Source organism: Rhinolophus sinicus, linkage group LG03, assembly GCF_036562045.2.
Source record: "Rhinolophus sinicus isolate RSC01 linkage group LG03, ASM3656204v1, whole genome shotgun sequence".
Classification (NCBI taxonomy): Eukaryota; Metazoa; Chordata; class Mammalia; order Chiroptera; family Rhinolophidae; genus Rhinolophus; species Rhinolophus sinicus.
The window spans coordinates 12,311,585-12,327,687 of NC_133753.1; the positions used below are offsets into that span (position 1 = coordinate 12,311,585).

At 41.5% G+C, this 16,103-nt stretch overlaps 1 protein-coding gene across 1 annotated transcript in view; it reads left to right on the forward strand.

Moving 5' to 3' along the window:
• Positions 1-14,839, forward strand: part of EFCAB11 (EF-hand calcium binding domain 11) — a 123,740-nt gene extending 108,901 nt beyond the window's left edge. The window contains exon 6 of the mRNA XM_019744295.2: positions 12,389-14,839. Coding sequence (XP_019599854.2) covers positions 12,389-12,470 — 82 coding nt within the window. The 3' untranslated portion in view covers positions 12,471-14,839. The remainder of the gene's footprint in view (positions 1-12,388) is intronic.
• The last annotated feature ends 1,264 nt before the right edge of the window (positions 14,840-16,103 follow it).

Below are 16,103 nucleotides of genomic sequence, written 5' to 3' on the forward strand. Positions count from 1 at the left end.
TACAGCCAAGTGAGGAGGAATAATCGTCATAACACAGATGGCTCAATATTCATGGACTGTCGTATTTGAGAAAATATGGGTTCCTTTACCATGGTGTGCACCATAGGCTAAAGAAAATACTTTTTGGATCGGTTCCATTATTATTGAAGTAAAATTTTAAATTGTGGGGGAAATTGTAGGAATACTATACCCATTTTCTTTATTTTGTAGGCTTTGAAGGAGACTTCCTAAATTGTCTCTCCAATCCTTGACCACTGCTTTACACTCTAGAAGGAAACCATCAGGGGTCAGGACGCACTTTTCCTGGTTACCTTAGCTCAACTGTATTAAAAAAAATGTGTGTGGGTGATCAGTAGGGTGCCACTGATGCCTGCCCGACTCAGACTCATTCCCAGTCGCTGTGTCCTCAGCTCCCACTTCTAGGAAACTGAAAAGGCAGTTAACCCAACACACATTCTCTTGGTTTCATCTTCTCACACTTAGGTACTCAATGGCTGTGCCTCTGTGCTTGGGCATAATGTAAATGCTTAATTTGTTTAATAAATATCCTGAAATAGCCTCTTTGAGTTGTTACTAGAAGGGCACGAACCTTTTAACTCGCTTAGCCAGCACAGATCAACACTTAATGTCTTTAATGATGATCCAGATCTTTCTTAGTGGCAGAGATGCTTTGTAATCAATGCTGTGGCCCTGCCCGGAGGCACGGGAGACTAGAAAATCAGCAGAAAATGTCACATGGGATGGGGCCAGTAATTTGACTCCCTGAAATTGGTGTAAGTGTGGCCATTGCTGAGAGAGCACAGTTTCTCCCCAAGGCTAGGAAGAGCCCCCCCAACCCCTCTAATGTCCTTCAGTGATTTACGTAGTATGGAAACCCCTTATGGCCAGTTTCTGTTCTCAACCTGAAATCTCTGAAGATTCTTCTCCCCTCCCCCAACCCACCCACTAAAGCAAATGCCAGCTTCTGGCACAGTGGGCACCCACCTTGAGAATAATTCTCCGGGCTGGGCAGGAGGGGCGAGGCCTGTCAGGGTTGGGGCACGGGGGTGTCATATGCAATTTGTGAGACCTCATTAAGGGGGTATGTCCCCTTTTCTTCCCCTATCCCCATGCTAACCGTAAGAATTATTATTTCAGGGATAGAAAACAAATCATGTTTTCTAGCTGTTGTACAAAGAAGCACTTCCAGGTTTCAGTCCCAGAATGTCCCCTTTGAACTTGTACTTGGAGTCTCTTGGTCTTAGCCTAGGGTTTGATTAATTTACCGTGTTCACTCTTTGTTCATTTCATAGTTTTCTAAACACTTGTCATGTGCCCTCTGAACCGTCATCTCTTTCAACTTAAATCCTCATATTAAAAGCCCTCATAGTCATTCCATTTGGTATGACTTTGTGATTATTGGTGGCCTTTTATTAATAGAGTGCTTCTGATAATCTGAGGGAATTGTTTCATTATGAAACGTTCATTTTCTTTTTATGTTATTTATCATTGTCCACAGACCCAGACGTTTTAAATGCTGGGAGCATGTTGTAAACGAAAACATAAATAATTTATTATAATTATGCTGAACTAAGGCCAGATTTTCTATTGGTTCAATGATGCACATCAGTGAGAAATGGGCTGGGATATAAAAATCTTATTTTCCCAAATGGATTATTTAAAGTGAAAGTGTAAACAGAAAAAAAAAAAACCCAAAACAACACTTAATTTTTGTAAATTCCTGCATCCTCATTTAATGAAAAAACAAAACAAAACAAAAAAAGTGACCTGATAGAATTTTAAAATAATGTTCTTCTAACCAAGTGGTGTCGAGTTAATCCCGTGGCTTACTGGTGAGTCCTACTAACGCGGTGTGAGAGTGTCTCTCAGGATTTGGCCATGGCACAGCCCTAGAACTCCGAGTCATGCCTGATTGCAGGGGAGGCAGGAAAATGGGCTTTAGCTCTGTCCTGGGGAAGGGAAGGAAGTACATTTTGTCACACACACAGCAGGCTCTGCTAAGGACTCAAACTCTAACACCCGTCCCAAAATGGACAGCCAGCTAGCCCAGTTCCCGTGCCCCCAGCCTGTTTCATCCCCACCAATTTGAAATGCCTCTTTTGACCTTTGCCAAATTCCTGTATACATATGTTCTCATTCATTGAGTCCTGGGTCACAATCACACTGCTTTAATTAGTGAGGCTTTATATCCTGTTTTGTTCTGATATTACTATTTTTTGAAAAATATTCTGAATCTTCTGGTGTATTTATTTTTTTCAGATAAACTCTTGATTCAATTTATCAAATTTCCTTTAAAAAGGTAAAACCAAATCAACAAAAACTCTACAACCCCCTATCATATATTACTAAAAGTAGTATATTCCACTTGAAAATATTAAATATTATTAGAGAAAATAAGCATTATTTGACAATTGGTGTTGTCTCGCTCCAAGGAAATATGCTTTTGAAAATAGCAAGCATCCCATCAAACAATGACTAACAATGTTATTAGCAGGGCATTTATAAATGGCTTGATGTTTGTAGTTCATATTTCAACTTCAACTCTATTTGTTGCATTAGCAAAATGAAGCTCATTAAGCCTCATTCTTTTAGTCCATCTCTGCCAGCCTCTGAACCCACTAATACTCAGCTTTCTTGTCTGGAAGTATGTAATCTTTCCTACATTACACTTGAAAGTTCAGCTCATTCCTAAACCTCCAGTCAAGGATATGAACTTGTTGCTTTCAGAGAGGCCACATCTGTGCACTGAGCCATTACACCATCTGTTAAAGTGGTCAGAGTTCATTTTATTGCCTCCTTTGTGGAAGGACTTGTACTGTAAAAGTGTGTGTTATTGAAAACATAATTTTCCTCATCATTATGCTTTCTTTCTAGCCAGATCATAACCTGCCAGAAATCTATTGAGCATACAGTGAAAAGCTCTTCAGAATAGCTGTTCTTAAGAGATTAAATGATTGCCATCTCTGTCCCATTTCTTTTATCTCATAATCAAGTTCAAGATGATACTAGATATCTCAGCTGCAGTGATTATATATTTGAACTAGAAATGGCTTTATCTCCATTTTTCACACTGTTGAAAGAAGGATCGTTTTTTTCCCCCCATTTACATTTATATACGCTGATGGTTCTTTACCACCGTCCACAGGCTTAAAGACTCAACTACTTTTTAAAGTCTGAAAATGGCCAATGGGAGTTGGGTTGCTTTTTAAAATTTTTCTGTTTACAGAGACACTAGTTGTATGTTAAGATCCAGCTTAGATGCATCAAAATGTCGAGCTGTATCGAATCATAGCCCAATCATTCAACCTAACAAGTGAGGAGCTTGAGATTCATAACAGCTAAGAGACTTGCCCTGGGTCACACAGCTTGACTACAGTCTGGCGGAGAGGAAAGCTCAGGGCTGGGCTGTTTCTGGTGGCCTAGCCTGCACTGCCTGCCATCATTCGAGGAGACCCATTACACAGATACGGCATCGGGAACAAGTGTAATGACTAGTCACCCAAAAGTACAAGCAGCAGATTTTTATGATGAGTTCAAAGGTGTTCACTTGGCTTTTATTCTTTATCCTTAAAGCTGTCTGATCTGTGCTATCATCTTACATCACAATTTCTCATCCAGAGATTCAAACTGAGAAAAAGGTCATGTCACTATTAGAGAAGAAATATGAAAATTTGCTGAAAATGAGACTTTGGGCTGTCTGGTGATTGGATTTATCCATGTGCCCACAAGTAGTCAACAGTCAGGCATTCTTTCCTCCTTTTAAAATATTTCTAACTTTAACTAAGACTCTTCATTTTTAAAACCTAGTAAATAGGAAAAAGTGAGTCATTATTTATGGTTGATCACTTTTGCCAGCTGTGACTGCATTTCACATCCATTTTTTTTTTTTTTTTTTTTTTTTTTGGACTAGAGAATCTATCCTGTCACTCTTTATAGAGACAAAACCATATTGGTCCCATCAGTCGCCTCTTTTTAGGACATAATCACGGTTAAGGCACTGTGACCAGAGATTTTTCTTGGCTACAGCAAGGAAGTTACTTCTTTAGAATGCAGAACTATGGAGAATAATCCAGAATCTTGGGATAGCACCTAAAAAGAAGTCGGACTTATTTTAGAATCCCTTTCAAAATGGAATAATTGTTTCAAAAATACAGTATTTATTGAGTGTCTGCTGTATGTCTACCAAATGCCTGATGCTGCAAGGCTTAGAAAAGATTTCAGAGAGGATACCTGTTATATCAGGATACTTTTATTAGCAAGTAGCAGGAAATCCATTTAAGACTGCTATAAACAACCCAGGGGATTTATTGGGCCAGGCGACCGAGAGTTTTGACATAGAGCATGCGTCAAGCATGGTTTGAGTAGGCTCCCCTCACTCCGCTGTTCTTCTGACTCCCCCCCTCACCGCATATGGCTCTGTTCTCAGGCTGGTAATTGACATTTAAAAGCATGTGCATACATTTTTTAATCAATGCACCATTGGAGTATAGAACTGCTGTTGCGATTGCTCCCTATGGCAGGAAAAGGGTTGCTGTAATACCAAGCCTCACCTGCGCATACCAGCTGTCCAAAGAAAGAGCTTCTCCTTTCTCAACTCCCAAACAGAATTCTGAGGCTTCATGATGGTTGGTCCAGCCCTCCACCAATCAGTTGTGCCAGGGGAGGAATGCCATGTCCTAACTGGCTTAAGCCAATCGGTCCTTGAACCATCACTGTGGTCAGGAGGGTGGGATTATAAGGATTGGCTTGATGCCAGTCAGATCCCACTTCCTAAACTTGAGGAGATCCGCCCACCCAAACCACACAGCTCCTGCACGGCCCGTGGGGTGGGATGGGTGCTGGGAAGTAACCAACAACGTCCACTGCATCTGTCATCTAATAGGCTGAGCCTCGTCCTAATGAGGCCAAAGTCTTGCCTGGCTTGTGTCTTTCCCTGTTCCTGGACTGGTCTGGTCGTCCTTTTATCCTTCACAGTTTATCCTAAACAGCCAAGTCCACTACCTGCTCACCGCCAGTCCATAGCTCTACCTCTGCGTCCAAAAAGCCAAAGAACTCTCTTATATTCAGGAACATAATGTCCTCGTGCTCAAGGGATACTGCAAGTCTAGTAATACTATTTATTGTTGAAGACTCAATATTATGAAATAAGACATGTATAGTAGACAGAGAAGACTGCTGCTTTCTCTTTTCGGTTAACTCTGACATTTCAATTGCCTAGAGCTTCAAACATCAGAGCTCTTCTTAAAGGAAATATTTAAGTTGCTCTTAAAATCATTTTCCAAACAGAAGAACACTCTAGATCAGAGAACAGATCATTTCAACTAGTGAGATCCCTTTCACTTGAAAGAGAATCTGACATGCCATGCTATTGCTGATGGCAATTTAAAATGTTCCATGAGGGCGTCATCTCACAAAAGAAACTTTCCACTGTGTGTCAGCCTGGGTTCTTCCTTGAAAGCAGAGCTTTAGATCAGGGCTTGCATGTTGGTTGTTTGGAAAATAACCCCAGTGAGCAACAGCACAACAGCAGGAGGGGAAGCCACGGCGAGGGTCTCTTACCCAGTTGGTATTTCCCTGAGCAACTGGAGCTCAGTCTCACCGGAACCACGAGCCAAGAGATGACCTCGGAGGTGTGTACCTGTGGGACTGAAGGAGAAAGCAGTTCTCCGCTGACTCCTGCTCCCTCATTGGTCAACGGTTGCATCTGTGTGAGGGCCACGTCCAGCTGTTAGCACGGTCCCGGCAAACCGCCCCGGGACTTGGTGCAGGGCGCCGCCGAGGGGAGGCGCTGCCAGCAGTGGCTGGAGTGGAAGATGCTGGGAAGCGTGAGAGGTGGCGCACGAAGGGAATCCCACGCACACTGAACAGCCTAACTCGCGTGGGAGCCTAGAAAAGACCGGAAATCATCTACATCTCTCTTTAATCTTTCCTGTGTGTCTGAATGGCTTTTCTTAACACATGTCTTTAAAAAGGTAAAATTAATAAACACATTACCAGCTGAATTGGGTAGAGCCCTGCGGACTTTCATCAACAAAGAGGCAAGCATGCCAGTGGGAAGAAGCAGCGGGTTCCTCAGAAGAGAAGGCTGCTTGCGGGAGAAGCTGTCATCATCGCGTCTTCAATTGGCGGGGCTTCTCAACCCCAGCAGGGGCGCCTTGCTTGGAGGGTAATTTTTACTTTCAGCGTTCAGTCAGTCTGACAGCTTTGTCCCTAATGTAATGGCAGTTTTGACTTTAGTTTAAATTATTCCATAAAGAATCAAAGAGAAAGAGAGTCTCTCTCCCTTTTCTCCACCCCAAAAATTCCACTAAGAAAACTTTTCTCATTTCAATCTTTCCCTCCACATTAAATTTCTCGTTCATGTTTCGGGTAAATCAGTACGGTGTCAACTTTCAAAACCCTGTGTGACTATCACAGTGACTCAGAATAATTGCTGTCTGTCAGTGGATTTGCTGGGAACACAGATATGCCTGTCACTGGCTCTGTTATCACCACCAGGAGCTGGCCTCTCGAGTGGGGTCTTTTCTGGGCTCAATTCAAAACCTTAGTGATGGCAAGGCAGAGTGCTGAGGCAATTATCTGCATAATCCATCCAAGACACATGTATGCCTCGGCTGCCCCTGAAATCACTTGTTAAAAAAAAAGTCTTTAAAGCAATTATTTTAGTAAGTGCAAATGTAGCTAGAATGTTCCAAAGAATTGCCTACAACTTTGGTTCCTCTAGCCCAGTGGTTTTCAACCAGGGACGATTTTGTCCCCCAGGGGACACTTGGCAATATCTGGCTGTCACAGCTGAGGAGGGGGGGTATACAACTGACATCTAGTGGGTAGAAACCCTTGGGCGCTGCTAAACATTCTACAGTGCACAGGACAGCCCCCAACAATAAACAGTTCTCCTGCCCAAAATGCCAATAATGCTGAGAAATAAGGTCATTTGTTTAGAAAATTTTAGATTAAAAAGAAAGCAAATATTCCTTCAGTTGTAAAAGGTATAATAATATAAAGAATAATTTAAGACAAAGTCACTCATACGACAAGTTTCTGTTTAGCATATTACCTTCAACTGCTGCCCAAGTAAATATAGGTATGTATAAGATTGCAATTATAATACAGAAGGTGCCAAAAAAAAATGTACACACATTTTAAGAAAGGGAAATGTATTAAAATTGTAATACTCAGTATATACCGATAACAAGATGACTACAAGTCACGTGTGACTTCTGCAATTATTATACAAGAGGTGCTCAAAGTGGTTCCCATCAGCGTCCAGACACTTCTGATTACAGAGCTCTATTGCTTGAGCAACGCTGACCAAAGTGTCCACTTGTATACATTGTTTTAGCACCACCAGTGTATGCACTAGTTTGTATTCACTTAAAAATATCACTTTTATAGTCTTTAAATCATTTTAATAGAGAATGTTTCATTGTTTCAATGTAATGAAATTAAACTATCCCTCTTCTTCCCCTCCCTTTTCTTCCCCCCTCCCCCTTCTCCTCTCCCCCTCTTCTTCCCCTCCCTCTCCTCCTTCCCATTCTCCTCCTTTTCCTTCTCTTCCTTTGGCAAAAGCAAGTATTCCAGTCTGAAGTCTAGTTTTAGAGAGCTGGCCATGGAGTGCTCTCAAATAATTTTGCAATAAAAACTCTTTTCCAAGAAGTGACTACTTTCAAAACATTACAAGAAATTGTTATGATGTAAATATTTTCATACAAAAAAGCATTTACTACTTGCGAGAAACATTTACTGTTTACATATTTTTTTAAATTAAAAAAACAACTTATGTTTCTCCAGGCTGCATTAGAGCAACATGATGGCCTAGCTTAATAAAAGATTCACCGTGTGAAACCCTGGTTCCTTTGGGTGTAGACCACTTAGCTTCTGTGTCACAGGAGCACATCCAGTCTGGGCTGCCGAAGTCCCCACAGCATCACAAAAAGGGGGGAACACAATCTTGCCTAACAAATCAGGGTATAAAAGATGCAAATGCTAAAGCTCATGCTGATGAACGTAATTATAATCGCTTATGTGATGAGTCAGAAAACATATTTTAACAGATATGAAAACTGTCAGAACTCAGCTGAATGAACTGAGTCTACCCTGTTTCCCTGAACGTAAGATCTAGCCAAACAATCGGCTCTAATGCGTCTTTTGGAGCAAAAATTAATGTAAGATCCAGTCTTATTTTACTATAAGACCCGGTCTGATATTAATTTTTGCTCCAAAAGATGCATTAGAGCTGATGGTCCGGCTAGGTCTTATTTTTAGGGAAACACGGTCGTCCTGCTTTAAATTCTCAATGAGTGCCAGGGTCAACTGGGGTCTTCCTACACCTCAAAGTCCACATAGTATTGCCTGGAACCCGCATTCCGTACCCTGTGGAACTTGAAAGCACTTCCCAAGACTTTTGTGAATTTCTGGCAGGCTTATGGCTCTGAGTTCTCATTTCTCTGAATTCATTCAGTTGGTGGATTGTCTTACTGTTCCCCACTTGCTCTGCTTTACCTTCTGCACCCGCCCTGACTGAACTCATTGCCTCACTCAGTATTCAGCCCCTAGCGTAACACAGACACCCCAGACACACCATCCCTCCTTAGAGTGTGTGCTTGTTGCCCCCTCGATGAAGGTAGGGAGGAAGTTATACCAAGTGATACAAACCACTTGGAAGCACACAGCAAACGCAGCAGGTAACTAAAGGACTTCTGGTCACTGCTCCACTGGGGACATTTTTCTGGGCCAGCTTCCCTCATATAGGACCAGCCTCCCCCCTCCCAGTAGCTCCCTCCTCCTGCACCCGCTCTTATCTTGCTGGTCATCCCCTTCTGCCCAAATGGTCTAAATTGTTCCTACTGAGTTATACAGGGCATTTCCGCTCTTTTTGAGTCCCCACTCCCAAAATCAATTCCAGGTCTTCCTTTGGCATCTCAGAAACAAGCAAACCAAAGTCCTTAACTGGACCTACATTTCTAAAAGCAGTTACTATTAATAACAATTCTTGTTTCTCTTGTACATCTGTACAAGCTTGTTTAATTCCTTTGAAAAGTCATTTCTGAAATTGAAGCCTGTGTATATGTCTACAGTCGACCCTTGAACAACACAGTTTCAATTGCACGGGTCCACTTAGATGTGGAATTTTTTCAATAAATATACAGTACTGTAAGTGTATTTTCTCTTCCTTATGATTTTCTTAATAACATTTTCTTTTTTTCACTTACATTATTGTGAGTATACTGTATATAATACATTATGACATAGGATATATGTGTTAATTAATCAACTGTTTATGTTATCGGTAAGGCTTCTACTCAACACTAGGCTATTAGTAGTTATGTTTTTGGGGAGTCAAGTTATTCGTGGATTCTCAATTGCGTGGGGGTGCCAGCACCCCTAATCCCTGTATTGTTCAAGGGTCAGCTGTGTAGCTACATTCATGTGTCTGTTAAAAGAGCAGCTACTTAACTGGATTGAATTGCTCAGGCTTCAACCATAGGGCAAGTTAGTCCAGTGTTCAACTTTGGTGTCCCGTTTCCTGCTCTTTATCTCTAAACTGCTCAACCTGCCACTCAAGGGGTTCCTTCCATCCATTGCTTTACTCTACAGCCTCATTTTCCAGAGTTCATCTCTCACTTGGTCTCTCTTGTACCTGGTCTCTCTTTACAAAACACAGTTGGGCGTGGAGACCATAATTGACTATTACTTACAGGTCCCTGAGTGATGGACCCTAGGTGCCTTCTTTAGTGTGTGTTATTGCTATCCGGCTAGTAATTAGACTTCAGAAGAGCAGTGGTGATATACTCTTTCCCTCTTTAATCCCCTAATAGCCCCTGGGAGGCAGTAGATATTCCATAATGTTGTCAACTGTATCCCCAGATTCATATATTCCACAGATTTCATTCACTCTGCAAACATTTGTCGCCTGCTGTGGGCTAAGTAAGGACAGCAGTGAACAAGAGAAAGTTCTTACCTTCCTAGAGTTTATTTATAGTGATGTTGAGGGGTGGCAGACTGTTTTAGTGCTGAACATATGTTCGTGACACCAAAACACACTCTAGTTTCTTCACTAGAGTAAAACTCCTCTTAGGGTTAAATGCTGTAAATGGAAACAATGAAACTTTTTTACCTAGTGATGTTTTCTTCATCGTAGCACACCACTGATTCAACCCACCAGCCACATCTGCTCTTTGATCACACAATGATTTGAATGTGGGTGCTGTGAAACCTTCCTTCTCCAGAATAATTCCATCTGCAATGAAAAACAGAATATTTTTGCTTTTGAAATTATAGCTCTGAAATGTGAATTTCCTCTTCACACTTCTTGCGGCGATCAGATCTGCTCGTATATATGTGTATGATGAGGAAGGAAAGTCAGAAAACAAAAAGTATTTTACTGTGTGTCATTCAAAATATAAACACGATGTTCCTCCATTCATTATGTGAATAAAATGCCCCCCTGCACCTTATGAATAAACCTTTCCATTTTTAACACCTCTCAGTTAGACTCGGCCCATTTAATGATGGGAAACTTTGGCAAAGACAGCAAGAAAAATAAGAAGTTAATGCAATTTCAGTAAAGGTTAGTTACTGAGAAAATCAGGCAAAGGGACTCCCTTTCCTACAAGCATGCAGCATTTCAACAAGTGAATAAACACACCAAAAGTAATGTTATCAGAAGCAGTTTACTGTAAACATTACTCTTCTAGGTTATCCACTTAGCTCATCCTCTGAGATGTAGAGTTCAACCATACCAGTTCAGAGAGGAAACAAAAAAGGCCATGTATCTAATCCTGTTGCTTGGGGAAGAAATATTTAGGCAACATTAAGAATCTTCAATTATCTAATTTAATAAAAGGGATGAGTTCTATTCTGTAGGCAGTAACATGTGATACTGGTTATGTCTAATCCCTTAGAAGAGATCTGACATTCTGCTTTTGGTCTTGTAGAGCATGAAATTGTCATATGTATTTTACCAAAAGAAGTAACAAGAGCAATGGCCTTCGCAGTCTGCAATCATTTTATTCTAACACACTGCAACATGGTTTTGCCCTGGGGCAGAAAAAGGGGGATGTTTCTCTACTTCAAAAGAATAAAAAATTATCATAGCTCTATCCAGAACCATTATAGACTTCAGAGACTTTGGCATGAAATATTCAGAAAGTTGATTTTAGAATTCAATATTTTAAAAGCCTGCTTTAAAACTATTACAGTGATTAGTGGCTCTGCTACTTGGGCCAGTCTTTGCTTTCAAAAGCCCTATGTCATGGTTGATACCATTTGTTGTTTCAATGAAATATAATTTGCATAAGGCATGCAATGCATTGTTTTAGAGTGCCCCCCAAAGAGGAATTGTGACCACTACTCATCAGTTATGCTTTCAAACACACTTTTTAAAGAAACATTACTTTTACTGGTAATGGTTGAATGTGTTGCTTATGCCGTGATTTTGTCCCTCTGACATGCTTTATCCTACCGATGTGGAGTGGGTGCCATTTCTCTGCTCCCTGTTGGGGGTGGGGTTGGGGGGCAATGCTACTGGCTCAGAAGTTCTAGGGATGCACAGGGCCACCCCAGCTGAGGCCACCCACACCGTCAGCCTTCAGCCGACCAGCCAGAGGCTCACATCTTCACCACTCTTTAAAGGAGTCAGGAAAGTTGATTGGGTGTTTGTGAGGATTTAACAGAGCTTACAAGGCCATGAATGAAGCCAGAGAGAACTTCTGGAGCTAGAGTTAGCCATGTGGGAATTGCCATACAACCAATTTTCTCCAGAATATTCTATTTATGTAGGGAGGCAACGTGCTACAGAGTACAGAGCCCTGGTTTTGGAATTTAATGATCCTGATTTGAGTTCCGGGTCTGATACTTACCAGCAGTGAGGTCTTGTGTAACTGCTGATAATCTCTTTAAGCTCAGTGTCTGTCTGTAAAATGGACCCATCCTAGCATCAGTGCGCAGATTCACTGAGACAAGGAAAATGTAATGCAGGACATCAGTCATTGTTCGCGTTCTTATTTATTCCCTAACATTCTGTTCTCTTAGTGGTTTAGTCCTCACTTCCGTTGGGCAATGCATCTATATTTATTGACATATCACAGAAAGAATTTGCAGGATGACGAAACACCATCGTTCCTGCTTTTCTTATATAACTTGTGCATTTGGTTTCATTCCTTTAAATGTGTGGAATATATTATTTCTGTAGCTTTTAATAAATACCTTTCCCTTTCCTTCCCACTTATCCATGTAAAGAAAAAAAATAGGCATCAGCCTTAGCCTTTAAGCAGATAAAATAGGTGCCTCTCACATAGACATGCAAAGAAATCAAGATTCTGATGTGCTCTTGATGTATACGTGTGATGAAAATCACCTGTAAGTAACTTCTTGCTTCATTTTCCAGGGAGGTAGATCAAGACTCAGATGGTCATGTCAGCTTCAAAGACTTCGAATATGCCACAAACTATGGACAAAAAGAAGCTTAACCATGTGAACTGCTTTTGGCAACTTCTGGGGAGACCCATAGATTGCAATGTATTTAAATGTCAAGCTTCACTCTACTAATGATGTAATGCTGCCTACCCGGGATTAAACTCTTCGTCATGGTTTTCAGATGCTGATAATTGCTAGCACCTCAGAATCCTAGAGGTAGTTTCCCTCCATGTGGCTAGCAACCCTACCATCATTCTAACACAAGTTACTAGCAGAGAAGCTTAATAAAAATAAGGTCTTAAACCATCAAAAAGCAAAGGAGCCTAAAGAGACATAATAGCTAAATGTAATTTGGTATTCTGGATGGTACCCTGGGACAGAAAAAGGATATTAGGTAAATACTAGTAAAGTATGGACTTTAGTTAATAATACTGTATCGGTGGTGGTTCATTAATTGTGACAAATATGCCATGCTGATACCGTGTTTCCCCGAAAATAAGACCTAGCCGGACAATCAGCTCTAATGCGTCTTTTGGAGCAAAACTTAATATAAGACCTGGTATTATATTACATTATACTGCATTACATTACATTACATTATATTATGTTATATAAGACCCGGTCTTATGTTATGTAATATACTACCTGGTCTTATTTTACTATAAGACCGGGTCTTACATTAATTTTTGCTCCAAAAGATTCACTAGAGCTGATTTGTCTGGCTAGGTCTTATTTTCTGGGGAACACAGTAGAAAAGGTTAATAGCAGGGGAAGCTGGGTGAGGAGTATATGGGAACTCTCTGTACTATTTTCACGATTTTTCTGTGCATCTAAAACTAATCTAAATCTAAAACTTAAATTTACACAATTTTTCTGTAAATCTAAAACTATCCCAAAATTAAAAGTTTATTAAAAAATAAAGCCTTATTCAAAACTTAGCAAACTGAGCATTATCTAAAATGAAGAGAACTGAAAATCATTAAGAAATACAAATGAAATATTATTCCAGAAACAAAGTGGATCAGTGGTATCATGTGTGTTTTAGTGCAAATTGTTCCAGCTGATGAAAAGCCCTTTCTGACTTTGAGTAGAGTTTTGTTCAGCATGTATTCTCATCATAAATTGAATAATTGAGTCATTGAGTCTCATCTCAATACATAAATGATACTGATTTTCGATTTTTAAAATATCAAAATTAGAATAACATATCAATAAAGTGCCATTGTATTTCAGTAATTGCCAGAATGCCAGAACCTCGTATTGCAATCACTATGTGGACCTCATTTCTCTCGTGGAAACATGAGAAGATAAAGGGAGGGGTCACTTCCTCCAGTTGATGTGGGAGGCTAGAGGCCAGCTATGAACAGCTATTAGCCAACTAACTCCCTTGACCTTAGATTAGTACAAGTTCTTTTTGGTTTCGATGACAGAAACTTACTCAAACTAGATTAGACAGAAAGGGAATCACTGGGAAAGAGGGGGTTAGCTTGTGGAGTCCAACATAGGAGGGCAGTGGTGCAACTGGGTTTCCAGGATAGCTAGAAGCAGCATCTCCAGACTGCCTCTGTCCCATTGTCACTGCCAGCATCACGCCGTTCTAAAACAGAATTGGCCCACGATCTGTCCAGTTCCACGTTCAAAGACCCCAGAAAGAGACTTTGATTGGATCCTGAATCATTCAACTCTGGTTCACCGAGAGGGTCTAGACACAGCCACTGGGTACTCACCCAGGTGTACTCGGGCTGGTTACGGGGAGGGGAAGTTGATAAGAGCTGGGCAGCCATTCCATTTTCGTTCTTAGAAGAAAACAATACAGCTGGCGCCTGGTCTAGGAAGGAGAGCACCCCTAGGATTTGCTGCTCAGTAGAGCTCAGGCTCTCAGAGCACAGACCAAAAAGAAAGAGGGGAGATGAGAAGCTGCTCGTGTCACCGTCTCCTCCTTATCACTTCCCCAAGCCCAGTCCAAATCCTCATCCTGTAAACATTCTCCTGCAGCTTCTCACTTCCAGGTCCCTGTCCCTACCCTCAAGCCACATGATGCTGTCTGTGCATTATGACCTTGTTGGTCGGCCCTCAGTTGAATGGCCCAAGGGTGAGTTGATCAACTGAGTCCCTTCCCTTGGAAGACTTTCAGAATGAGAGTGAGTGAGACATAGCAGCGCTCCTGAGAGTGGCTGAGTGAGTGGGTATGACTCAGGAGTGAGTGGCAGACATGTTTTCCACCACATGGCCTGGATATCCGAGACAGCTGGTTTGTAATGAGAGCAGAAAATGAAATAGACACCGAGAGGGGAACAAGAAAGAAGCTGGAGAAACCCTATGGTACTTGATTTCTAGTTAAAGCTTGTGTGCAAAGCCCCGTCCTTACCCTTTGGGTCCTGTGAGGTAACCCTGTATCCTTGCAATAAATCTTTCTGCTCAAGCCAGCTGGAGTTGCTTTCTGTTATTTGAAACCAAGAGAACCCTAACTGTTACGAGCATAGAGCCAAAGGACAGAGTCCTAGGTAACATAAACATTTACTGGGCAGCAGAGAAAAAAGTCCTCCAAAGAAACTAAGAAGAAGTAGTTGCAGATGGAAGAGGCTGGTACCACTCCTTCCCGTACCCCAGCCTCTACTTGACCTCTCACTATAATCAGCTCCACTGTCCCCTGTGGCTGCAGCTCTCAAAGAGATCACCAGTGCTCTGCTAAAGGCCGCACCCACCAGCCCCTCTCAGACTTTGTCACACTTGTCCCTTCTCCTGGGTCCCTCTCTCTTTAGCCTCCACTACACTGGTCTGTCTCATGGTATTTCTGTGCCCATTTCCCTGCACTATCTTTTCCTGTGTCCTCTCCTAGAACCATCCCGGAAGTGTCAGTGTTCTCCACGTTCTTGTAAATGGCCAATTTTCTGGATCAACACATCCTCCAAGGATGATTTCATCCCGAGACTTCAGCTATCACCTTTATGGGTGTGACTCCACAAACAAATCTTCATCTTTAGTCTTTCAGTACTCAACCCCAGACCTGTTTTCTGGGATTTGTGTGTGGGGGGGTGGGGGGGTGGGGAGGCAGTAGTGGAAGGGTGCTTTGTTTTGTTCGTTTGTTTGTTTTGAATCTGGAACATCTTGTAGTGCCAGAAAGTGAGGAAGTACTAAAATAAACAAACAAATAACAACAACAATAAAACCCTGTGCCAATGGGGGCAATGTCCAAAGGTCACAAGCACCCACAGAAAGAGCTCCCAGTAACCAAAGCTGGAACAAGTTGGACAACAAAATAAACACAGTAGTATTGGATTATAGCCCAAAGTAGGAAATAAATACCTTTAAGTCCATACTGATTCAAATAAGTGATTGGTTGAATAAATACATAAATGGAAGAGTAGAGACAAATCTCCCTTGCGGAAGAATTCCGAATAATTTATGTAGATATTCTGCCCTCAAAGAGAGGAAGCACAGCCCTCTGTTCCTTCAGTGTGGACTCCAAGTAGTGACTTTCTTCCAAAGAGTACAGTGTGGAATCGGAGGGCACAATAACGGTGGAAACACCTGACAGTCACTACCTTAGCCAGGTGACCAAGGTCAATATCAATAGTAGCCAATCACATTGATACTATGTATCCTTACGTGAGGGATGAAAGTGGTTTTCCTCCCCAAAACCCACAACGCCATTCTAATCAGAGAAAAACATCAGACAAATCCCA